General features: G+C 35.5%; 1 protein-coding gene across 2 annotated transcripts in view; it reads left to right on the forward strand.

Moving 5' to 3' along the window:
• The window catches only part of LOC138692994 (LIM homeobox transcription factor 1-beta-like), a 154,899-nt gene that overhangs the window by 113,754 nt on the left and 14,591 nt on the right, over positions 1–26,554 (forward strand). For both annotated transcript variants that reach the window (XM_069816478.1, XM_069816477.1), the window contains 2 exons: positions 13,248–13,443; positions 14,547–14,654. In XM_069816478.1, the coding sequence (XP_069672579.1) occupies positions 13,248–13,443; positions 14,547–14,654 (304 nt within the window). The remainder of the gene's footprint in view (positions 1–13,247; positions 13,444–14,546; positions 14,655–26,554) is intronic.

Genomic DNA, 26,554 nt, shown 5'->3' on the forward strand with positions numbered 1-26,554 from the left:
GGATCGCTAATATCGCCTCATTACAGGCAATGCAAAATAGTACCACAGTCTACTATATACAGTCACGAAGTTTGAGTTTTGAGGGTGCTAGAAACAATAGACTGTGACGGTTCTACTTTGCATTGCCTGTAATGAGGCGATATTAGCGATCCTAGTGATGAGCAACTATCTAATGTTTGCATATTTACTACGTATTGAGCTTCGCGACTGTATATACTGGACTGTGATAGTACCGTCACAGTCTATTGTTTCTAGCACCCTCAAAACTCAAGCTTCTCGACTGTATATAGTAGACTGTGGTCATATCGTAATATATACAGTCACGAAGCCCAATACATAGTAAATATGCATCCATGGATAGTTGCTAACCACTAGGATAGCTAATGTTGCCTTATTACAGACAATGCGAAATAGTACCGGCACAGTCTATTGTCCCTAGCACCCTCACAACTCAATAATCTTCGTGACTGTATATAGTAGACTGTCGTTATACTATTTTTTTTTAACATGGGACCATTACAGTTAAACGGCTACAGTGCTATCACAGTCTACTACATACAGTCACGAAGCTTGAGTTTTGAGGGTGCTAGAAACAATAGACTGTGACGGTTCTATTTTGCATTGCCTGTAATGAGGCGATATTAGCGATCCTAGTGGTGAGCAACTATCTAATGTTTGCATATTTACTACGTATTGAGCTTCGCGACTGTATATACTAGATTGTGGTGCTATGTTGCCAATATCAACTACCACGCTATCAGCTGGTGCCATTGACGTTTGATGGTTGACGTTAAAATATTCATTGACAATTTACGCGAAGGTAAAAAAAAAAATACAAAAATCGACAGAAAATGAAAGTCGAAACGTATCAATGTTAACATTGTGTGTACAATAAGAATGCAGCACTACTGTCATGTCCCACCTTAAAAAAAAAAAAAAAAAAATACGGCAGCGCTCATCAGCACAGCGCACCCTCGGGCTAGCGTCTCTTAAGGTAGAAACACATTATTGACACAGCACGGAATGTGATTTCCTGTGCTGTCACGTTCTGCATTCAATGTGTGGTATCCGTTTTCTCCATTTATTTATGTTGCTTAGAATCACACTGTTCCCACGCCACGGACGCCACGTCCTCTCCAGTGTAGCACTCGTGCCATCACGTTTAGATTTTCTGTTGCACCGGACCAGTGGCGTATACTGGTTTAAGGGCCTGGGCTACCACTGACCCTATTATTACACAAAATATATTTTAAAGTCCCTATAATAAAATTCCTTACCCATTTATATATGAATTTCAGACGTCTTGATTGGGACGAGAATACTTTGATGACTTCGTCATTGAAATTACAGTTGGGCCGCTTGCGAAGTTTCTGTAGAAATGACTTTTCAATGGACATCAGTGCCAAGCCGGATAAACGTTCTTGTGTATGAGTTGATCTACAGTAGGATTTTATTCTCTTCAACGCAGAAAATGTTCTTTCTACTGATGCTGACGTAGCTGGTATTGTCACAATTAATGTTGCCAATTTAAGGACTTCAGGAATAACTTGGTTCAGCTGGTTTTCATATATGGCAGATATTTCATGGATAGGTTTGTTCGAAAAATCAAAGACCTCTGCTGAATATATTACACTTAATTAATTTTTCAAACGTACTTGATCAAAGTGACTGTTATAGGACTGAAATAATTTGTTTAGTGCCTCATTCGGGAAGTTTTCTCTATAAGCAGAAAATTTTTGAGAATCTAGAAGATATGTGAACTGAAGCTTTCCATAATCAGAAAATCTGTCAGTAATTTCCATGTGCATACGATCTAGTATGCTGTAGTACAGCTGCCTGTATTTCAATTCATCATCTCCTTTTCTTCGCTTTAATGGTGGTTCCATTGTATTGGCTGAAGAATTTTCATTTTCCATATTACTCCATATGGACGGAAACCCACTACATCTGAACTCGAATATAGTATTTTTTAACTTTGATACCTCTTGCAAGCAGTATGCTATGTCTAGACTTTGTCTGAAGAATATTGTAGAGCACATCTGTATGTGCGAACACTCTAGCATAGACTTCAAGAAGAAATATATTCTGAAACTGTGTGAAAAAATACAAATATCCTTGAGCCTGCACAATTACATCATCAAGCCAGTTTTCTTCAGAGTCATTACAAATGATATTTTCAAAGAAAGCAGTCAGTTGTTCTCTGTATTACTTTACTGTATTTACAAGCCGAGATGTAAAATTGCATCTAGTTGGTGCTACTTTTGGGAGTTTTTTTTTCATAAATTCTTGAGTTTTTCTGATCTTTTAGGAGATGATGAGAAAAATGCAGCTAAACCCGACAGTGTTTTGAAAAAAAATGCGGCATTCTGGAATGGATGAAGTAGTTTGTTGCAAAACTAAATTGAGAACATGGCTGGAACAATGGACAAATAGTGCTTGAGGATACTTTCCTTGAACTTTTGTTTTTAAGCCATTAATATTTCCCGCCATAACTGAAGCACCATCGTATGTCTGTGCAATTAACTTATTGCCGACATTGTATTCTGCTATAACACCTTCCACATGCTGAAACCAAGCAGCAGCAGTTTTGCCCGAACTGACATTTGTGAATCCTATAAACCGTTCTTGAACATTGGCAGTACTATCGACGTATCTTAAAACAGTGGACAATTGACTCTGATTAGAGCAGTCACTTGTTTCATCAACAACAATGACCGCAAAAGGTGCTTCTTCTATTTCAGATTTTATGTTCTTTATCATAACCCAACTTATAGCAAATATTAAGTCATTATGAATTGCGGGAGAAGTACCACGAAATACTGTTGAACTCTCAAGATGATTGGCCAGTAAATGGTCAAATTCACTTAAGGAACTTAAATATTCAATATAATTTCCTCTATTGTCTGATTCCACACTCTCATTATGATCCCGAAAAGCCAATTCTTGTTTTCCTAGAAAGCAGACTGTGTTAATAAGATGCAGTAAAATCTCCCGATTTTTTTTTGCACAGGAGCATTGTGTTGGTTGATATGTAGAGCTTTTTACTTATCTAGCTGTAAATCAATTCTTGTGTTCCCAAAGTTTGCAAAGTTCATGCTACTACAAATATGAGCTTTTGATTTGTCGTGTTTTAGGACTGCCGTTCGAAGGGAGTTGATATTAGAAAAACCCTCTTTTGACCACACATTAGTTTCGCGGCTAAATAACAAACATGGCCAGCAAAATAGTTTAGACAGTTTAGAACTACCACACAACCAATTTCACTTACCATATGATGTTGAAGTGAAATGGTGTGTGTACTCACGCTGTTTTTCTTTTACGTCCATGGACAAATTTAACTCAGGAGTTGGTTTTTCCATTTTTACAATTTCAACTTCCTCGTTGTATGTATGACGGTTAAAAGGCACTTTTAATAAACCTTCTATTACACAATCATTTTCAACACAAACCTCTCCAGAAACTTGTTCTGCCATATTTTTCACAATATCACTTAATTGGGAAATTAAAAACTTAATAATTCACAATTAATATAACTCTTAGACACTCGAACAAATCACAAATTTAAAATACTGCACTGCAAGAACACAATTACATTCATGAGCTAGCGTGCCAAGCGTACTGTTGCTTCGCGCCTGCGAAGAAACCGATCACGAGAGCGGCAACTCACCCGGCCTTACACTGCACGTTGGAAACAGAAGAGAGCGGGGGGGGGATGGGCGGTACGGTCACAGGCTACCTCACGTAGCAAGCGGTTTCTCCAGTGATGCCGCCTTGACAACTTGTTTCTTTTCGAGAGCAGAGAGCACATATAAATCTAACAATTACTTTAATTTTAATTACTGTGGTAGAACTAATAATACAGAATTATTATATTATGTTATATTATAAACTTTTTCTTTTGTAATTTCCTTGGGCTACCGCCGGTAGCCCCGGTAGTCCGCAGAATACACCCCTGTGCTTAGAAGCACACTGTTCCCACGCCACGGACGCCACGTCCTCTCCAGTGTAGCACTCGTGCCATCACATCAGGGGCGTATTTTGCGGGCTACCGGCGGTAGCCCAAGGAAATTACAAAAGAAAAAGTTTGTAATATAACATAATATAATAATTTTATATTATTAGTTTTACCATAGTAATTAAAATTAAAGTAATTGTTAGATATATTTTGTGTAATAATAGGGTCAGCGGTAGCCCAAACCCTTTAACCAGTATACGTCACTGCATCACGTTTAGATTTTCTGTTGCACAGGACATCAGTGGACGATGGAGAGCACGTGCAGTTTCATTATGGAGTAATACATTATTGAAAAAGTAAAGCAACATGAATTTTTGTATAAGTTTAAGTTCTCTAATTACGGAGACTTCAATATGAGAAACAAAGGATGAGAGAAAATAGAAAGAGATTTGAATATGGGCGGGAATACTATAATTATGACAATTTATCCAGTATTATAGAGTGTTTCACTTTAAGAAAAAAACATTGAATATATGAAGGCTGTTCCCATCAACTATTCATAAATGTTTTCTTGAGAATTGGTAATTAATTAGTTCCTTTTAATTAATTGAACACAATTTCATTGAGAACTAGAGCGATTTTATGTGCTAAAATATTTTTACACTTCTAAAATTACCGTATATTTAATTTACGAAAAACGGGATAACAGCTAAATTGGTAGAATAACCTTCCGCTTTGTTCCCAAAGATCTCCACTATGGACTTCAACAGACAAGTGGGGGCGGTACAGTAGAGGCCAAGATTTCACACTGTTAAAACACGTACAACATTGTCTGCGATGTTTAGAAATATATGTATACTGCATGTAATATTCTATAATTAGACCTCGCATTTTAGGCTAAATGCCAATTTTTTCTGCAGGAATAAACTAACACTGTTGAAATAACTTCAAGTTTTACACAAAATGTTAACATTTGGTATGGGCTTTATGGTGCGTAAAATACCTATTTATCCCCATTATGAGTTATTTTAAAGTTTTAGAGTAGAAAAATACCTATTTCTGTTTTGTTAATATGTGTTTTTAATTTTTCGTGTAGCAGGAATAGCCTTTATTAAAAATAATGTGTACAACTATCAGCCAGTTTGTATTTGTTTTGGAGGACTGACTCGGGACTCTTAGAATGAGGGTGTTGAGGTGTATTGAAACAGGAGAACCCCGAGAAAAACTCCGCGCACCCGCTTTGTCCACCACAAATTTCTTCCTGGCTCAGATGGAATCGAACCCGGGTCCCTACGTTGAAAGGCAGGGAGACTAACCAATCCAACATGGGCGAGGTATTTTTAGTACAGCAATGAAAGAGAAAGTTTTGGCTCAAAAACATTGTAATAATTTGTTTGTAGGAATGAAAAATTTCCCGGAAAGTAATAGGTTTCTTTGAGCACTTGAGCGGGCAGTAGGTATACAAAAGAACAGTGTTGCGTGGAAAAATAGAACCATTTTACAAGCGCAAAACTAAAAAAAGGTAAAGTCTCACAACAGAAAATTTAGGCCTATATTATTATCATTGATCATGATGTCCTGCAAAGCCAATAATTCATAATTATTATGAATAATATGTTGATAAGAAGTTAATAATTTATTAGTTTCATTGTAATATTGAGACGTATGTATCAGCAACCATACAGAGCAATGAGGCTAATGAATTCATTAATAATAAGTTGATTATTCATAATTTAAGACATAATAAAATGAAGTTTCTAATCACAGTAACTTTTTACTGTCTTTATCACTCTATCCAGTGATATTTAATATTCACCAATTATTTGCATCATTATAGTTATTGTAGTTTGAGCGGATAAAAAATATTTAGGTGCCAAAAATCGTATTTCCAGCTGCCTAAAATTGTATTTTTAGTGTCTAAACTGTATTTTAATGCCAATTTTTTTTTATTATTTAATACCCTAGTTCAGGTACCTAAAAGCTGGTTAATGGTCGAACTATATCCGAAGTTTAATATTGTAATGTACTTATATAAAATATAATGTATGTTTTTTTCCAGAAATCATTATGGCATTAATAGATTTTTTTTTCAATCATCTGGACTCGACGTGCCTATTTTGTGCGATAAACTGTACATGTTGGGAAGAGAGTGAGACAGAGATACTGCACCTCACTCTTTCTTCTAATGGAGACATCTTGCGGCAACAATGTACTAAGCAGGACCCATAAGACCAATGCTTTTTTCTCAACGTGGAATCCTCTATAATAACTAAATCATTGACTGAACTAACCTTTTTATTTCATTAATTATTATTATTATAGTGGGTACATCAGTGTATATGTGACCATACATATAAAGTGACATGGCGTGGCGATAATGTGCACACAACGCAGCACAGCATGTGTCTTCCAATTTATATGATCTCACAGGAGAACACATGCCGTGGCAATAATGTGTTTCTACCTTTACACGTGGATAAGAGACTGCACTATGGTGCATTCGTGGCCACTGGCGGGGGTATGCTCTCTTCCTCTTCCTGCTGCACGACAGGGCATATTATGTTGCACTGTTTACCCTTTACAGTACCCATTTGTATTGTATTGTATTGTATTGTATTTATTAACATTCCATGGTATTCATACATTGCTTTACAGCTTGAATATGGAACAAGTCAAAAAACTGAATACTATTATAAAGTCTTAATTTATAGTCACAGTCTAGATGAAATATATACAGAAGGGATTTACAATACAGTCTACTAGTACAACACAAAGTTTTAGTATCAATTGCATGAAGCGTTATTGAATGTCATGGATTCACCTACAGAATAGAAGGCGTGAGAAATTAGGTACTTCTTTAATTTGGCCCTAAATAATCGTATGTTTTGAGTTTCATTTTTTATATTGATAGGGAGGCTATTAAAAATTTTTACTGCCATATAACGCACTCCTTTTTGATAGCACGATAGACTTGCCGATGGAGTATGAAAGTCATTTTTTTGTCGTGTATTTATGCTGTGAACTGTTGAATTAGTTACAAAGTTTTCACGATTACATACGAGGAAGACTATTAATGAAAAGATATACTGACAAGCCATGGGCATTATTTGTAGTTTTTTGAAAATAGTCCTACAAGATTCCCTAGAATTGGCACCTACTATTATTCTAATTACTCTTTTTTGTAATAGAAATATATTGTTACTATCTGTGGAATTTCCCCAGAATATTATTCTAAAACTCATTACCGAGTGGAAGTATGCAAAGTATATTGTTTTTAAGGTATTAATATTTACTATCTTTTGCATAGATCTAATAGCAAAACAAGCTGAATTTAGTTTGGGGGTAATTTCTTTAATATAATTTTTCCAATTTAACACATTATCGATTTTTAAGCCAAGAAATTTGGTTGTCGTTTCTAATAGGGATCTGTTGTTAATTATTGCGCTAGAAATTTGAGAGGTTGAAATATTTGTCAGTGAAGATACTGGCACAGTTTCTGCTTTAGGGATAAAGCCTGTATCTTGTATTTTATCTTTTACATCAAGCAGATGTGATTTTAAAATCTTTGCAATTATTGTATCTTTAATATAAAATAACTTATACGTAGTTTGCTTTAAAATTTAGCACATTCCTCGAACAATGAAAACCATTGCTTGGTTTGCAAATGGTACTTCTGAAACTTTTACGTCAGTTGAAGTTTGTTGATTAGACCTATTTATACCTAATTCAATGAATCCCTCAAAGAGTATGTTTTAGCATTATAAGTTATGTTTTCCTTCAACGACATTTTATCTTCAACAATAATAGTTACAACCTTTTCATTCAATGGTACAATATCGGATTTTATTTTTAATAATTAATTGTAGAATAGTGCGATTTATACCGGGGCCTATACCAAATTCATGAAGTCAATTTTTGACTTATCTAAGTTTTGGTAAACATAATTTCTTCTTAGAAATCTTTAGCCTTGAGGTGAACATTAATGGAATGTCCTTTTTTTTTTTAAGCACACTTGTGACTAATGAATTCATTATCTTGAACAATTTTAATTAAATCGGCATTCAAATATGCTCTGTTCAGAGCTGTCATTTCCGCTTGAGTAAGTTTTTATTTTTCAAGATTTCTTTCATCGTAAAAAAATGATCTTAATTTAGTGAAGTATTAATAATGCCTTTAAAGTATAAGACTAGGCAAATTATTTGTCAGAATAACTACCTGAATCACTTATTACGAAAAAACATGGGTCCACTTTCTTCACAAAAACAACAATTCACATTTTTATGTTACACATGCCAAGACACACTATCCGGATAAAAAAGTAAAGACTTTCAATTTTTTACACGGAGAAACTATAAAGAAATTATGTTTTATATGAACAATGTAAAGTAGACTTATGCAGTTTAGTAACTGTTTCAGTTAACATAAAGAATGTCATTGCTAATGCACTATCTAATTACACGATGGAGAAGTATCATCTGTTGTTTTTGTCTGACATCAGAAAACCTGTAGCCTCCTCGATGCAAGATCTAATGTGTTTATTTGGGACCTTTGCGGTTCTTTCATTGTGCTTTTATTTTGACTCATATTTTCGGAAGAATGAGCTGTTAAATTCAGTGAAGGAATAACTATTAATTCAGTCTGTTATTAAAAACAAAGTCGGAATATGTACGATAAGACTTTATGTTAAATTCTAATGTACCGGTACCTTATTTACATGTTTCGACCTTTTTATGGGTCATCCTCAGAACTCGTCGTTGTTGGTCTTGGCGCCTCTTGTTTTGTTTCCTGTGAGGGTGTGTTCGTGTGGTGTAATGTAGAGTCAAAGAGTGTGTGTGTTCTGAAATTGAATTGTGTGTTGAGAATTTCGTTGGGGTGTGTTTTCGTGTGTCTGTATATTTCGTATTGTTCTAGTGTGTTTAGTTTCTGGCTTTTTGGTTGGATGTGTAGTATTTCCATGACTGTGTTGATGTCTCTGGGGTGTGGTTAGCATTTGTGATTTGTTCTGCATATGTGGAGTTGCTTTGTAATTTTGTTATGGCTATGATGTGTTCCTTGTAACGTGTTTGAAATTATCTGCCTGTCTGTCCTATGTAGAAGTTGTTGCAGGCGTCACATTTGAGTTTGTATACGCCTGTGTGGTTGTATTTGTTTGTTTGTGTTGTTTTTGTGTTGAAATGTTTTTGTAGAGTGTTATTTGTTCTGTACGCGATGTTGTAATTTAATTTCTTGAATGAGGTTGCAATTTTGTGTGTGTTTTTGTTTTCGTATGTTAATGTGATGTGTTTTTTGTGTTCTTGTGTTGACTCATTTCATAGCACATTTCACTATTATAGGTGAATTACAGTTCTCCTTCATGACGAAGTTACAGCAATGAGCATCACAATGCACATAGCTAACCAAAGGCTGTTTGTGAATATTATTATGATAAATTGAATACCTTTATTGACCCCACTTATGTTTCCAACCCTATCATAAGCCTGTCCTCCGAAGATTGGCCAATGGTAGTTGTAGTCTCATGAGAGCATCACAATGAGTGATGCTATGGCTTCATCAGTGGTTAAAGCAGTTTGGTTTGTAAAATCCCACAAAAAAAGATTGGCCTCCAATTCAAAACATATTTTTCATCTTTTTTACTGAGTAAATTAGCTTCCCTCAGAACTATTTTGCGGAAAATTATTGGGGGGATGGGTCACCGTGACGTCCATGCAAACAACTGCCACCCATTGCACTCCACTACTTACCAGGACTATACACAGTTTGTTTACGATTAGAATACATCCCGCCATGCTGGAAACACTCCAAAGCATCCTAACCATCAATTATATATACCAATCAGCTTGACAACTGCTATTGCCAAATAAATGACAAAAGTGGATGCATCATGTCCATATGCGCGAATGGGATCCGGCCACTTAGGTGCTCGTTCCCATTGAGCAGACATCACGTCATCTCGTTGTGCATTCGACACGGTATGGATAGACACCATGAAACTTTAACTCTCCACCTTTCCCACGAGCTGTCCAGCGCCATATTGAACCGAATGGAACAGGTGAGACTCGGAAGGAGTGACCTATCTCAATCCTTCTGAATCGAAGTTGGGGTCTCACAAGGCTCCATCCTCTCTCCAATCCTTTACAAAATATTAGTTTCCAATATACTTTTTTTTTTTTTTTTATTTTAGTAGGTTATTTTACGACGCTTTCAACATCTTAGGTCATTTAGCGTCTGAATGAGATGAAGGTGTTAATGCGGGTGAAATGAGTCCGGGATCCAGCACCTAAAGTTACCCAGCATTTGCTCATATTGGGTTGAGGAAAAACCCCGGAAAAAACCTCAACCAGGTAACTTTCCCCGACCAGGAATCGAACCCAGGCTACCTGGTTTCGCAGCTAGACGCGCTAGCCGTTACTCCACAGGTGTGGACTCCAATATACACACTCCCACCAGCCAACATACTGGACTCGCCCAATATTCAGATGATATTGCATAATGGACAACACACCCCCACTTAGCCTCCGTCAGAGTACACTTAAATAACACACTTTGTGGCACATAGAAATAAACACCCACAACATACAAACGTGCGTGTTTCGTCCTCCCTTCATTCCCGAACAATAGACAGAAATCCATCCTGTACAACCTTTGGTACAACCCATGTCCTCTCCAGCATCATCCCAATCAATTCCAAGCTCTCATGGATAAAACTAGCCAACAGTATCTGCAATAAGCTACCTTAATGCCCAGGCTGCTCCACTGCCACTGTACAAAGTACTCATTCGATCCCTCTGCATGCACCCTTCCCTTTTCTAGTTCAAGCTGCACCCTTCCAGAGGCTTAAGTTCGAGGCAAGGGTGAGGTGAGACATATCCTTCAGACCACTGCCATGCTCTCCCCAGACAAAGCAACAACCATACCAGATACAGACGGACAAAAGCACAACCACTCTTCATACATGTACAGACAATTAATTTACAACAAATACACTCTCACAGTGAGCAACAGACATGCTCTACTCATGCATCCACCTAACACAACAGAATGACACTGGAGAAACTAACCACATACAACAATACTACACAATGTGTCGCAATTGGCCCGCACATTTACTGCTCTCAGGATCACAGAGAGGCTATGGTAAATCATCACATCCCCAACAGCTTGACCGCTAACAAGTAAACACAAACACCTGCCTAATAACAAACAAGAAATACTGGACAGATGAATATGTAGAAGAGCTATATGAGACAGGGAATCGTTCAGTTGACTTAGCTATGAAGATGAAGCAGCCATGTCAGAAGACGAAAAAAGACCTTCTATTCTAAGAGAAAAAATTGAGGTAACGCTTAAGGAAATGAAGAATGGGAAAGCAGCAGGTATATATGGAATCCCCATTGAATTAGTGAAGTGCTTGGGTGAAAACAAGAAGGAAATTCTATCAATATGAAAATAAACATATGAGAAAAGCAAATGGCCTGCAGATTTCACAGAGACGGTGTTGCTGCCAATACCGAAGAAAAGTAATGTAATGAGTTCAGGACTATCAGCCTGATATTGGATTCAGCTCTTCTGCGAATACTGAACCGACGTTTATATTCTAAGATGGAAAGAGAGTTGGAAGGAGAGCTGGCTTCAGGAAGGGAGAAGGTACGAGAGATGCAATTGGACTGCTGCTAACAATCAGTGAAAGATACCTAGAGAAAAATAAACGAAGTGTGTGCAGTATTTGTGGACTTGAAAAAGGCTTTCGAGACAGTGCATTGGAATAAACCTATGGGGATCCTTAAGAAAATTGGTGTGAACTGAGAAGAGATGAGGCTATTCAGTAATCTTTGTATGAAATGAGTCAAAGTCAGGATAGGGGAAGAAATGTCAGAGGGAAGTTGAATCGGGATAGGAATACGACAAGGATACCCTTTATCACCTTCCCTGTTCAACACTTACTTGGAGGATTTAGTGAACAACTGTTTTCAGAACATAGGAGGGGTGATAGTAGGAGGAAGAATAAAGTGCATAAGATTTGCTGCTGATATGGCATTGTTAGTAGAAGAGATGATACTAAGGGATATGCTGCTGGATCTAAATGACAGTTTAGAGTGAGTAGTATGGGGTGAAGATAAATGCAAACAAGACGGAAGGCCATGGTTATCGGAAGAAAAATAAAGAAGGTAAACGTGCGAATTAGAAATGAAGCAATGGAACAAGTGGAGAGCTTCAAATACTTGGGGTGTAATATAAGCTGTTGCCTGCAAGTCAAAAGGAGAATAGTAATGGAAAAGAAACATTTTAATAGAAAAAGAAGCATATTCTGCGGACTTGTGAAAAAAGAATTAAGGAAGAGATAGTGAAGTGCTTTGTGTGGAGTCTAGCTCTGTATAGGCAGAAACATGAGCATTACGATGAAGTGAAGAGCAGTGACTAGAAGCATATGAAATGTAGATCTGGAGAATAATGGAGTGTGTGAAATGGACAGACAGAATAGGAAATGAAGCTGTGCTAGAAAGAGTAGTTGAAGAAAGAATAATGGTGAAATTAGTCAGTAAGAGAAAGGAAAATTGGCTGGAAAACACCTACTAAAGGATGTACTGGAAGAAATGGTGAATGGGAGAAAAATTCGGGGCAGAAGGTGCAGATGATAGAGAACTTTAAGATATATGGATCGTATGTAGAGACTAAGAAGAAGGCGGAAAATAGAAAAGATTGGAGAATGTTGGGTTCACAGCGAAAGATCTGCTCTTGGGCAGGAACATACGAATGAATGAATATTCTCTAGTTTGTTTATATTGTTATGGTACATTACTAATTTACTATCGATTATAATTATATTGTTCATTTGACTACTGATACATCACACAGTACCATACGTACCACCACATAGTCTACCGCACACCCTCGACTGAATTAGCTCTAATGTGGGATACAACGCAGATCAGTAGTACACTAAATTCATTCCAAATTAATATTCTGATATTTTATTTGGCAATATTTAAAACTATTTTCATATCTAGTCTTCAGTAGAACAGGTTAACATTCCCATAAAAGACCCTGCAACATTCTGGCAAGTAGACTCACTTTCAGAATATTGCATGAATATTTATCAGAACAAATTTTCCCATTTAATGCTTTCTCATAGCAACTATATGTAGAATTAATCTTGTTTGGCATTATATTTTCCTATAAAAGCTATGGCATCTAAAACCATATATTTCTAACTCTTTTGTCTCACCTTCTGTTATATTTAATAATTATATTTTTAATCTACATTCCACCTCCTCTGGTTGAAATAATTTCACAGGTCAGAGAAGCCCTAGCAAAAGAAACAGGGTTGAGTGTCCGAGTTGTACAAGTGTGGTTTCAGAACCAGCGTGCTAAAATGAAGAAATTACAGCGGAAAGCAAAACAAGAAGCAGATCAAAAGTCTTCGAATGATAAGGACAAAGACAACAAAGATGATAAGAACATCAAGCAGGAACCACCGTCTGCAGACCACAGTAAGTTGATATTAATAATTTAAATAATGTGTTATCATATATACATTTTGAGAAGTAAGAATTATCACCCTTCAACAAATTCGTGAACTCGTTTTGTCTGTGAGTTAAACGATTTTCACAAGATACACACAGAAGGTGAAAACAGCTGTCAAAAGTTTACATTCATTCTCGAATAAAGTGAAGAACATTATACTGTCTTTAGCAAGAATGGATCATTTTATGATAAGCAAAGCTGAAATATTGTTCACTTGTAATCAGCGAATAAACGAAAATTCTTTTCTTAATAACTTTAAAGCTAAAGAGACTCCAAAATTACAACAGCCAACAAGAAAAATATGGAAATATTGCTTTTTTTTTTTTTTCTTGTTCAGTGGCAGGGTCCTTAATTTTTTATTATTTGCCGTCCTAGTGCCAAAAAGTGTATGCCGCATAGTTCATCAGAGACTATGCAAAGTGCACCACCAGTGGTGGGTCTATATTATGCTCATGATGGATGAATGAATGATGATAATGACGGCGACGATGATGGTGATGATGTTGGAGAATTTATTGTTGGGATGTCACAGGGTAATCAGAGTAGCTATGTCTTGCCCAATACCAAGTTATAAATTCAGGATGGATCTACTCGGATTTGAATCCAGGTCTCCTGGCTAGGGCTAGCGCAGAGCCACCATGGTACATTTGCAAATATTGGCTCATTCTGATTACCAATTAATGCCAGGTACATTTTAAAAAGTCTTTTCTCCAACTCTTGCTCTTAAGTACTTACTACCAATTACAAAAGTGCACAATAATTTTAAAACCTAAGAAAATGTTTGTGTATATAAAGATTAAAAAAACAATAGAAACGAGTGTAGAAGTAAATTAAGATGTAAGAAATTTGCATTTTAACATTTCTTTTCAAAGTGTTAGTATTTGATGACTTTTTAAAAACAGTGTTTGGATTCTGTTGAAGAAATAGTAAATTACATAACATTATGGCTTTATGACAACTTCAGTTTGTCTTTTCGTCGTATGAAATGGAATCCAAATATTAAAAATATACGTTAGAGTAAAACATTGGTATGTTGCCTTCACATCTGAACTATTTTCTTTGGTTCCAGATCATTATCTTGGTCTCAATGGACTCAGCATGCGGGATGCAAGTGATACAGCTTACACACCATCCAGTAGTCAACCATTAAATCCAAACATTCCCTACTCACCTGATGGTAGGTTTTATGCAGTCACAATTATGTAATACATTAATTTGGAATGGTTTTTAAATTGATATCACATGTACCGGTACATAGTCTATATTTTTTCATATATATTGTATTCTTAAAGTATATTAGTTTATTTTATTAAATTCTAAACTACGAAGTACTTAATCTTTAAAACACATGGCAGTACAACCTACATCTTGCAGTTAGTACCTTGATCTTTAAAACACAAGCCAGTGCAGTCATCTTGCAGCTAGTACCTTAATCTTTAAAACACATGCCAGTGCAGTCATCTTGCAGCTAGTACCTTAATCTTTAAAACACAAGCCAGTGCAGTCATCTTGCAGCTAGTACCTTAATCTTTAAAACACATGCCAGTGCAGTCATCTTGCAGCTAGTACCTTAATCATTAAAACACAAGCCAGTGCAGTCATCTTGTAGCTAGTACCTTAATCTTTAAAACACAAGCAAGTGCAGTCATCTTGCAGCTAGTACCTTAATCTTTAAAACACATGCCAGTGCAGTCATCTTGCAGCTAGTACCTTAATCTTTAAAACACATGCCAGTGCAGTCATCTTGCAGCTAGTACCTTAATCTTTAAAACACATGCCAGTACAGTCATCTTGCAGCTAGTACCTTAATCTTTAAAACACAAGCCAGTGCAGTCATCTTGTAGCTAGTACCTTAATCTTTAAAACACAAGCCAGTGCAGTCATCTTGCAGCTAGTACCTTAATCTTTAAAACACATACCAGTGCAGTTATCTTTTAGCTAGTACCTTAATCTTTAAAACACAAACCAGTGCAGTCATCTTGTAGCTAGTACCTTAATCTTTAAAACACATGCCAGTGCAGTCATCTTGCAGCTAGTACCTTAATCTTTAAAACACAAGCCAGTGCAGTCATCTTGCAGCTAGTACCTAAATCTTTAAAACACATGCCAGTGCAGTCATCTTGTAGCTAGTACCTTAATCTTTAAAACACAAGCCAGTGCAGTCATCTTGCAGCTAGTACCTTAATCTTTAAAACACATGCCAGTGCAGTCATCTTGTAGCTAGTACCTTAATCTTTAAAACACAAGCCAGTGCAGTCATCTTGCAGCTAGTACCTTAATCTTTAAAACACAAGCCAGTGCAGTCATCTTGCAGCTAGTACCTTAATCTTTAAAACACAAGCCAGTGCAGTCATCTTGTAGCTAGTACCTTAATCTTTAAAACACATGCCAGTGCAGTCATCTTGCAGCTAGTACCTTAATCTTTAAAACACAAGCCAGTGCAGTCATCTTGCAGCTAGTACCTTAATCTTTAAAACACATGCCAGTGCAGTCATCTTGTAGCTAGTACCTTAATCTTTAAAACACAAGCCAGTGCAGTCATCTTGCAGCTAGTACCTTAATCTTTAAAACACAAGCCAGTGCAGTCATCTTGTAGCTAGTACCTTAATCTTTAAAACACATGCCAGTGCAGTCATCTTGCAGCTAGTACCTTAATCTTTAAAACACAAGCCAGTGCAGTCATCTTGTAGCTAGTACCTTAATCTTTAAAACACAAGCCAGTGCAGTCATCTTGCAGCTAGTACCTTAATCTTTAAAACACATGCCAGTGCAGTCATCTTGTAGCTAGTACCTTAATCTTTAAAACACAAGCCAGTGCAGTCATCTTGCAGCTAGTACCTTAATCTTTAAAACACAAGCCAGTGCAGTCATCTTGTAGCTAGTACCTTAATCTTTAAAACACAAGCCAGTGCAGTCATCTTGCAGCTAGTACCTTAATCTTTAAAACACAAGCCAGTGCGGTCATCTTGCAGCTAGTACCTTAATCTTTAAAACACAAGCCAGTGCAGTCATCTTGCAGCTAGTACCTTAATCTTTAAAACATAAGCCAGTACAGTCATCTTGTAGCTAGTACCTTAATCTTTAAAACACAAGCCAGTGTAGTCATCTTGCAGTTAGTACCTTAATCTTTAAAACACAAGCCAGTGCAGTCATCTTGTAGCTAGTACCTTAATCTTTAAAACACAAGCCAGTGCAGTCATCTTGCAGCTAGTACCTTAATCTTTAAAACACATGCCAGTACAGTCATCTTGCAGCTAGTACCTTAATCTTTAAAACACAAGCCAGTGCAGTCATCTTGCAGCTAGTACCTTAATCTTTAAAACACAAGCCAGAGCAGTCATCTTGCAGCTAGTACCTTAATCTTTAAAACACATGCCAGTACAGTCATCTTGCAGGTAGTACCTTAATCTTTAAAACACAAGCCAGTGCAGTCATCTTGCAGCTAGTACCTTAATCTTTAAAACACATGCCAGTACAGTCATCTTGCAGCTAGTACCTTAATCTTTAAAACACATGCCAGTACAGTCATCTTGCAGCTAGTACCTTAATCTTTAAAACACAAGCCAGTGCAGTCATCTTGCAGCTAGTACCTTAATCTTTAAAACACAAGCCAGTGTAGTCATCTTGCAGCTAGTACCTTAATCTTTAAAACACAAGCCAGTGCAGTCATCTTGCAGCTAGTACCTTAATCTTTAAAACACAAGCCAGTGCAGTCATCTTGCAGCTAGTACCTTAATCTTTAAAACACAAGCCAGTGCAGTCATCTTGCAGCTAGTACCTTAATCTTTAAAACACAAGCCAGTGCAGTCATCTTGCAGCTAGTACCTTAATCTTTAAAACACAAGCCAGTGCAGTCATCTTGTGGCTAGTACCTTAATCTTTAAAACACAAGCCAGTGCAGTCATCTTGCAGCTAGTACCTTAATCTTTAAAACACAAGCCAGTGCAGTCATCTTGCAGCCAGTACATTTATCTTTAAAACACAAGCCAGTGCAGTCATCTTGCAGCCAGTACCTTTATCTTAAAAACACATTTTTAGTTCATTTTGGCAAAGTTCCAATAAGTCGAGTACTAAATCAAAAAGAAAAATATTATTCAATAATATGACTTATTTTATTGCAAATTATATAGTTATAAACTATATTTTATTTATTAAAACTATTAACGTTTTCGCCATGCATTATGGCATCTTTAGACATTGATTATAGATATGTTATGAAAACAAAATATTGCAATAAAATTGTGATGATGATGCATGTCAAAATGTAATTCATGGATATCAAAGTTAAAAATATTAAAATAGTGAAACACTTAAGCCTGCCAATTACAATAAAAATTTTTAACTATGTATATTTAATCAAATAACAATGTCAAATTACGTTAAAATATATGTACATGAATACTACTTGTCAAATGGATGTATCACAAGTAACTACCATATGGAAAGGTTTTTTGAACAAATATGCAGTGATTTTTTGTTAGAAAATGTATAAACGTAGTTATAAGCTGGTATTTAAATATACAGAGTTATTAAATATGCATATTTTTACGAAATATGATCAAACAAAATGACTATTAATATTTGAAAAACATGTGAATTGTTATGATACTAGTACTATGGGAATGGAGAACGATTTGTTTGATTGCATGGAATATGTTATAGGTTACGAAATGATTAAATAAATTATAAGTTTGAATGTATATTGTGTGATTCAATATGGTTGTTATTTTGTGCTGATTGTATTACACTGAAGACAAAACAAAATTATACATGCACAAAATATTTATATGTAATATACCTGTTTCACTTGTTGTTACGTGTGTAGTTAAAAATGTACATATGTATGCTGACGTGTTTTTGAATAGCCTGAGTTTTGTGTGTTTCACTCATGATATATAATACAATTACATTCTTTGTGACATCTAGTTTATACACATCAGTTCATATTAATATCAAATAATTCAACATAATTAATATTTTTGTTGTCAGTTCTTGTTTAAAACTTCTACTCCATACATGTATATATCTTAAAAAGTTAAGCATACCCTAATAGAAAAAACTGGCATATTCAAAGTCTCGAAGCATATAAAAATTGCATCAGGCTTTATTTAAAATTTGACATTAATACAAAATAAGGTAGTGTATTCATTAGTTTCTAAAATAGCTCATACAAAGTATGATAATAATTAGAAGATATATCACAGGCTATTCAAAAACACGTCAACATAAATATATGTACATTTTTAACTACACACGTAACAAGTGAAACAAGTATATTACATATAAATATTTTGTGCATGTATAATTTTGTTTCGTCTTCAGTATAATACAATCAGCACAAAATAACAACCATATTGAATCACACAATTCAAACTTATGATTTATTTAATCATTTCGTAACCTATAACATATTCCATGCAATTGAACAAATCCTTCTCCATTCTCATAGTATTAATATCATAACAATTCACATATTTTTCAAATATTAACTGTCATTTTGTTTTATCATGTTCCGTAAAAATATGCATATTTAATAAGTCTATATATTTAAATACCAGCTTATAACTACAGGGATATTGCACAGTGACTAACATAACAGTCGTATATAAATTGTAGATACATACATGAAACATAATAAATGCTGGTATTTTTATATTAGTAGGCCTACCATATTATTTAGTACATAAAGCTCTATTGATGGAATTAAAAAGAACGTTTTAAATGTCAACTCTATTTATACAATACTCATTTTAGGTAGTGTGACAAACGTAACATTTTTATTACCCTCTGAAAAATAGAGACATAAACTAAAGAAATTTCTGTAATTTGGTTGTCTACAAAATGAAACTATAAATTGTATAATTAATAATATGTTTTAGATAAACTTCGTTGAAAATTTCATATTTCAATTATGAATATCTCACCCAATATATGAATATGTCAATACATGTGTGTGACTAACGTAACAGAAAGTAACCTGCACAAAAGTACTTAATACGCATTTACTGAACAAGTTTTACTACTGAGTAAGAAGAACAGCATTACATATTCCATCTAAGGTTTCATACCTGCAAGTTTTTACAATGAATACTTGATCAATTAATAGATAATACTTAATATCCATACTGAAACAAACACTCCTACGGCCAGAATCTTACAACAAGTTTCACATCTGTTGCAACTGCCTCTTCATCCCCTGTATTCCTGCAGAGGTTAATGTAAAGATGTCCTACTTTCACTACACTGTGGAGTAACGGTTAGCACGTCTGGCCGCGAAACCAGGTGGCCTGGCCTCGATTCCCGGTCAGGGCAAGTTACCTAGTTGAGGTTTTTTCCGGGGTTTTCCTTCAACCCAATATGAGCAAATGCTGGGTAATTTTCGGCGCTGGATCCCGGATTCATTTCACCAGCATTATCACCTTCATTTCATTCAGATGTTAAATAACCTACGATGTTGATAAAGCGTCATAAAATAACCTACTAAAATGAAATAAAACTACACTGTGGCATGCCTTTTTCCGTGTGTGGACTTAACTTGAGCAAACATATATTAGGAATATTTATTTTCAGTCACTGACTTTACAGTAAAGTCAGTGACTGAAAATTAATATTCCTATTACGGACTTTTCTGAAAATCAATCAAAATGAATTGCAAAATTGAGCAAACATGTTTTCAAGTTCATTCTCATCATCTTCCATATTCGATAGGGCTATGCACAAGCAGTTAACTTTATAATCGTGTTGATAAAAGTCTTGTACCAATTTTTTAGTCTCTTCTGATACGGAGTCCAGCAGCTCACTCTCTTAGTTTTTGTTTGTTCCTCATTTTCCACACAGCTAGCTTTTTTAGGACAACTTTTCTTTTGCATGGACTTGCTGGAAGTGAAGTGTGAACTCCTCTTACAGTTTTCCCACATGTTTGTAGTGGTTTGTATGGGAAATGAAGAGCTATGGACATCTGCTCTTTAATTAGCTTTTTTTTTTCTTTTTCACATTATACATACAGATTTTTCCTACTTCTGCTTCCTCCTTCTTGAACTCATTATTTCTCTCTCTTTCCCTGAATCGTCTCATACCTTCCTTCGCTTTTTGGCTTTCTTCGGCTATTTGATGTGCAGTGCTGAGTACACGATGTCTTGCTTTCTCCCCTTGGAAGTCTTTGCCATGCTCTAGAACCCACTAGTAAAGTACCTAACGACAGCAAGACTTTGGCAGGAAAAGAGTACGTCTGTTAGCTTATAACTTTTCAAAATGAGACGTGACTAACTTAACATCATTTTAATGTTACGTTAGTCACAATCGGATGTTACGTTAGTTACAGTAATATTTAAAAACTGTTTTTAAATTTAAAATTAATTTATGGCTGATGGCAGTCAGTATATGTAGTACTGAGAAAATGTAGCATTTTGGTTCAATAAATATTATACATGTTTCAGGAACTGAAAAATATTTCATTTTTGTGCCTAACATAACCCAAGATTTAGTTTGTATTCAACATGTTACAAGTACTTACTGATTCAGAGTAGTATGCAAATACAAGCACAAATTAGAACTAGAATACCTGTACTAACATTAAACAGCATAGTTATGCAAGTACGATCAAGTCCTGTAGTTTTTATCGTGCAGTTAGGAAGGTTATCAGTTATGGTGCAAAACGTACTCATAACCCACTTCTCTCTCCCAGAGTAATGAAGCATCACAGAGTGTTTCTTTTATGCAGTATTATCAAATTAATGAAGTTCTAGTAACATATGAAGGGTACACGGGAAAAACGATCAAGGTCCATCAAAAATCGAAATTGGGTTAATAATGCTATATTATAGTGGAAAGGAAGTACTATCATGTGGTCTAGCTAATAATAAGAAATCATCGTTCTTGCCATTCCACTACGTCAATTTCTATTAAATATACACATAACAAAGTATTAAGTGCTTAAAGTTTAAAATTCGTTTTTCTCGAAACTTTCTAAAATAGACCTTGATCGTTATTCCCGTGTACCCTTCATATGTTATTATTAATAATGCTCAGGTGATGGGACTAGCACTTCAATTTTTTACATTTATGTCCGCTTTATCGTGAAATGTCCCTACACTTGTATATTTTCTAACAAAAAATCACTGCATATTTGTTAAAAAAAAAACCTTTCCATATGGTAGTTACTTGCGATACACCCATTTGACAAGTAGTATTCATGTACATATATTTTAACGTAATTTGACATTGTTATTTGATTAAATATGCATAGTTAAAAATTTTTGATTGTAATTGGTACGCTTAAGTGTTTCACTATTTTAATATTTTTAACTTTGATATCAATGAACTACATTTTGACATGCATCATCTTCACAATTTTATTGAAATATTTTGTTTTCACAAGATATCTTTAACCAATGTCTGAAGATGCCATATTGCATGGCGAAAACGTTAACAGTTTTAATAAATAAAATGTAAATTTATAACTACATAATTTACATTAATAATATTTTTCTTTTTGATTTAAAACACATGCTAGTACAGTGATCTTGCAGCTAGTACCTTGATCTTTAACACACATGCCAGTGCAGTCATTTTGCAGCTATAGGGGAACAATTTACAAAACTCCATTTGTCTGCGCATGCGTCAATCTTAAAGATGACACAATATACTTTTCATTTCCTTCTCCCTAATTGTTAACCAATAACGGGCGAAGGCGTAACTCATGTAGACTTTCAATGAAGTAGAATATTTTCGCATTTTTTTATACTTAATAATAACTCAAAAAGTAGTAGTCAGATTCTAATAAGGAAAAAAGCATGTTGAATACTGCTTGCAGATTTCTAAGATGTTCGAGACGCTGCAATATAACAAATGTAAGTCGTATTAATTGAGGTTTGTTTTATACTATTGTAGTGTGGAAAAATATGTTTCTGAAGTAGAAAATCAACAATAACCTTTTTTCTTTAAAAGATAAGTGGGTAGTTGCAGAGTATGAAATCGTCTAAATACATTATACTTTACAGTATGTTGAAAAAAAAACCCCGTATCAATAGAATGAGTCTACAAGATATCACTTGTTAAAAGTTTACATCTAACTGCTCTTGATCCATCATGTAGCGCATGCATACATAAACATTATTTATCTTCAAAACCCAACAGTGTTTTAAAAATAAGCATTTATTGTTTTGACTGGTTTCATTTACTTAACGGCCAGACTAAAATGTTTAATCAGTTGTCTCCAGTCTTTTCAATGGATTTTTGTAACAAAAGAAATATGTTGATCACATTAAAAATAACTAAGAACAATATTTTTGTAGTGCTAATGTATTAGACAGTGAAAGTGACAGAATAATTTCGTTAGAAGTTTAAGTGATAGCAGTGATGAATCAGATGACTTGTCAATCAGTGCGACAATGGTTCAGATTAATGGAGGGAAACTCTGCCTCCAGCGCAGCGGTATGGATTAGTAACCTCCTACAGCGGAGTTTTGGCAGTTATTAACCTATAGTAGGGCTACCTTAATCTTTAAAACATATGCTAGTACAGTCTATAGTTTTGAGTACCTTGATATCACTTTGGTACCAATTCCTGTTGTTCCATGCAATGCAAAGAACTTGCTGGTTCACATTTTGAGTTTCTCGATATTTTTAAAAAGTTCATCCAGATTATAATCAAAAGGCCTGCAGCTGCGAGGGGCCCTATAATAATCCTCCTGCAAAAGCATTGTTAGTAAAAAGAGGTTGAATTTCCTGCTGAAACTGTCTTGCTGTCATATGACAATGGAAGCAACATGAAAGGGAAATGAGAGTCGAAAGCAAGCTCATATCGTTCAAAAAAACTGAAGAGATCATTATATACCTTGCTGTGCTGAAAATATGAGCCGAGTTGTTTATGATGCAGCTCTCAGTTCAGTAATTGAATCTTCCTTTTTTTCTTTTGAAAGGGCATCACTTAATTGACGTGAAATTTAGGAAATCAACAAAACATTATATTAATTGAAATAGAGATTTAAAAAAATTATATTTTTTTTTTCTGTTTCTTCATCATCTACGAGATATTTTGAGAAGAATTTGTAATGTATTAATAATTTACTTTTTATGAAATCTTTAATTTTCAAAATGATACAAATTAATGATTGATGCCCTTTCAAAATAAATAGATTCAATTATTCAATTGCATCAAATTCATTTGGTAGAAGTGTAAAAGAATGTTCACTTTATTTTCTACATCTGTGAAGCACTGGAAAATTCTGACTACTCGCGCACACTTGACACTGAAAACATATTCCGAAACCAGAGGGGAGACTAGGATTGAAAGTGCTAAAGTTGTTAGGTAAGACAGACTTTTTTTTGACAGAGGAAGGGCCCAAAGCCTTGCACTGCAGTCTGAGGTGTATTTTGCTTACAACTTCTGTTTTGTGAATATTTGTTGCCAAACTGCCATTCTCTTATATGAGTACAGCACGCTGCACCATGAACTTAACCTGGACTATGGTAATGATGGCAATGACATTTGAATAAATGATGGCGATGGTCCAACATTGAGAAATTCTGCTTCATTTGGGTCAGGGAAAACCTCAGAAAGAAACCCCAACCAGGTGACTTGTCTCAACCGAAAAACATGCTTTAGAAGAGTTACAATTATATGAGAATTTGAGAGGTAAACTCGGTGAAACATTTGGATTTAAATTGAACGATCGTGGAGAACTGCTTGACAGAAAAAAAGTTTTTTTGTGTTTAGTGAAGCAGGAAACATTGTTACTAAACGTAGAGCGGTACTTAATTTGGAGCATGTGAATGCACTCACATGTTTGAAATCATGGATGAAGTAATATTAAATAGGTGAATCTTCATACTTTGTTAGTTATGTTTGTCTAAAAAATTCCCAGAGAAATTGACACAATAAATTATAAGCCTCATAATAAATATGTTAGTAAGTAATTAAAATAGTTGTTTTGTAATATGATACAATATATATGGATATACAACATCTTAATACTTATGCTTATCACTGAACACAAGTTAAATTTAACAATAATTGTGTATTACAGTATATTAAAACATTTTTTTCAACTCTATCAAAACTCGATTAATCAATTAAATTCAAACAGTTAATCGATTAATTATTTTGATCAATCAACAGCACTATATATATATATATATATGAGAGAGAGAGAGTTTTGTGAAATTAACATGGAGTCGACATGCTCCATAATGTCGATTGATTGATTGATTGACATATATGTAATATAAATGTTACTGGTACCTAAACTGCTTAAAAATAATTCTAAGAATAATTCAGGCTTTACTTCGCATTTCAAAATTTACAACATAAGATTCTAAAAACTAAGACATGGCACAATGCATAAAACATACGAAATTGGACTTAGCTCTTTCTTTTCCGCTTTTCAAATTCTGCATGCTGTAATTAGTATATTCTAATGAGAATGGGCTAGTTTTTTTTAGATTTATTTAATATAAATGATATACTTTCAATGTTAGGAAACTGTTCCATTAGAGTATTTTGTAGTATTGGTATGTTTATATTCTGTTTGACTGAGGAAATCTACGCCATTATAGTAGTTGCTAATATAAGTACAAAAAATATTACATTAGTGCCTAAAATACAGTTTTGGAAACTGAGATATTAATGGCCTTGCAGAAGTTCCAAAATTTCTTAAACCGGCCCTGGTTCTAAGAATTCGATTCCATCAAGTTCTTGGAGTATACGCATGGTGCTTTAAGATCATGTGTTGCAGTAGCATTCGGTATTTTTGAACCAAAAGTGTATAAAGTCACTCAAGCTGTTCGACAATGAAGCTTGCCATTAATAGTGTATCCATTTTTTAATTGGTTCGAAATGTGTTAATCCATTGCAATTCCATCACATTTAAAATTAATTTTTATTACTGTTGCTAGCACATTGACTGAAATCGAATCAATGTTTTTGAATGTTAAAAAACTACGAAAAAACACCAATTTTTCAACACATGTAGTGATTTATTTGATAATTTAATGTATACTAGCCATACCCGTGTGCTTCACTGCACTTGTTAGAAATAAATTGTTAGACACCTTTTTAGTTCTGCCTTTTGATCTACAATATCAACACTGCTCCTTTGCTGGACTGTAGTAACTATGCTGCAATCACACTTCCAGAAACATGTCTAGCTCATAGCACGCCTCAGAAGCAAGTGGAAGAAAGATGGCTGCAGCTTCTCCCTGTGCACCCTCTTGCTGCCACCTGCTGGTAACTTACTCCTTCGCGCCTAGTACTTGCTGCCACCTGTCGGAAACAGCAAGCACTCACCCTGCCACCTTTTACATTCGGCCATCCTGCAAGATTAATGTCCCCATTAATTCTCTCAACTCTCCAGCAGGTCAATCAAGTCCTGTCTGTCTGTCTGTCAGTCAGTCAGTCACAGTCTCCTCATCACCGTTATCTCCTGGTTCACCTTGCTCATCACCAACTGTACTGTGATACCGCCAGAGTGAATCGACTGCCACTGTGGCTGAGAAGTTGCGGTATCCTCGCATACCTTTGACAGCACTTACCTGGTACCTGTCATTTCCAAGCACCTTGGAAACCCTGTACGGACTGCCATACTTGTTCAGTAACTTGCGGTTGACTCCCTTTTCACCAGAACACGTGTTCGCCTCTCGCCATAGCACCAGATCACCTACCTGGTACTTATTAGCGACCTTCTGGCCTCAGTCATAGCGCACTTTCATCGCCCTTTCCTCTTGGTCAGGTTCCCCACCGTCTTGTCCCTATGCCTGAGGACCACCTGCTGAATGTCCTCAAATGTTTCGCCCTCTTCTGCCATGTTCACTCAACCAGACAGGTACGCCATGGCTTCACCTTGGTGAGAAAACATGAGCTGTGCAGGCAGAACACTAGTACTGCCGTTGACGCAGCTCTTCATACCCCACACAATCTCACTCAGCTTCTCATCCCACTGTGATTTGCACTTTGTGCTCACCCCAATCGCACTGAGTACGGTGCGATTTTGTCTTTCCACCTGACTGTTTGCCCTGGGTGTGACAATAGCATTCAGCACATGCCGCAAACCTTGCCCTGCCAGAAACCCAACAAACATCT

This window comes from Periplaneta americana, chromosome 17, assembly GCF_040183065.1.
Source record: "Periplaneta americana isolate PAMFEO1 chromosome 17, P.americana_PAMFEO1_priV1, whole genome shotgun sequence".
Lineage (NCBI taxonomy): Eukaryota > Metazoa > Arthropoda > Insecta > Blattodea > Blattidae > Periplaneta > Periplaneta americana.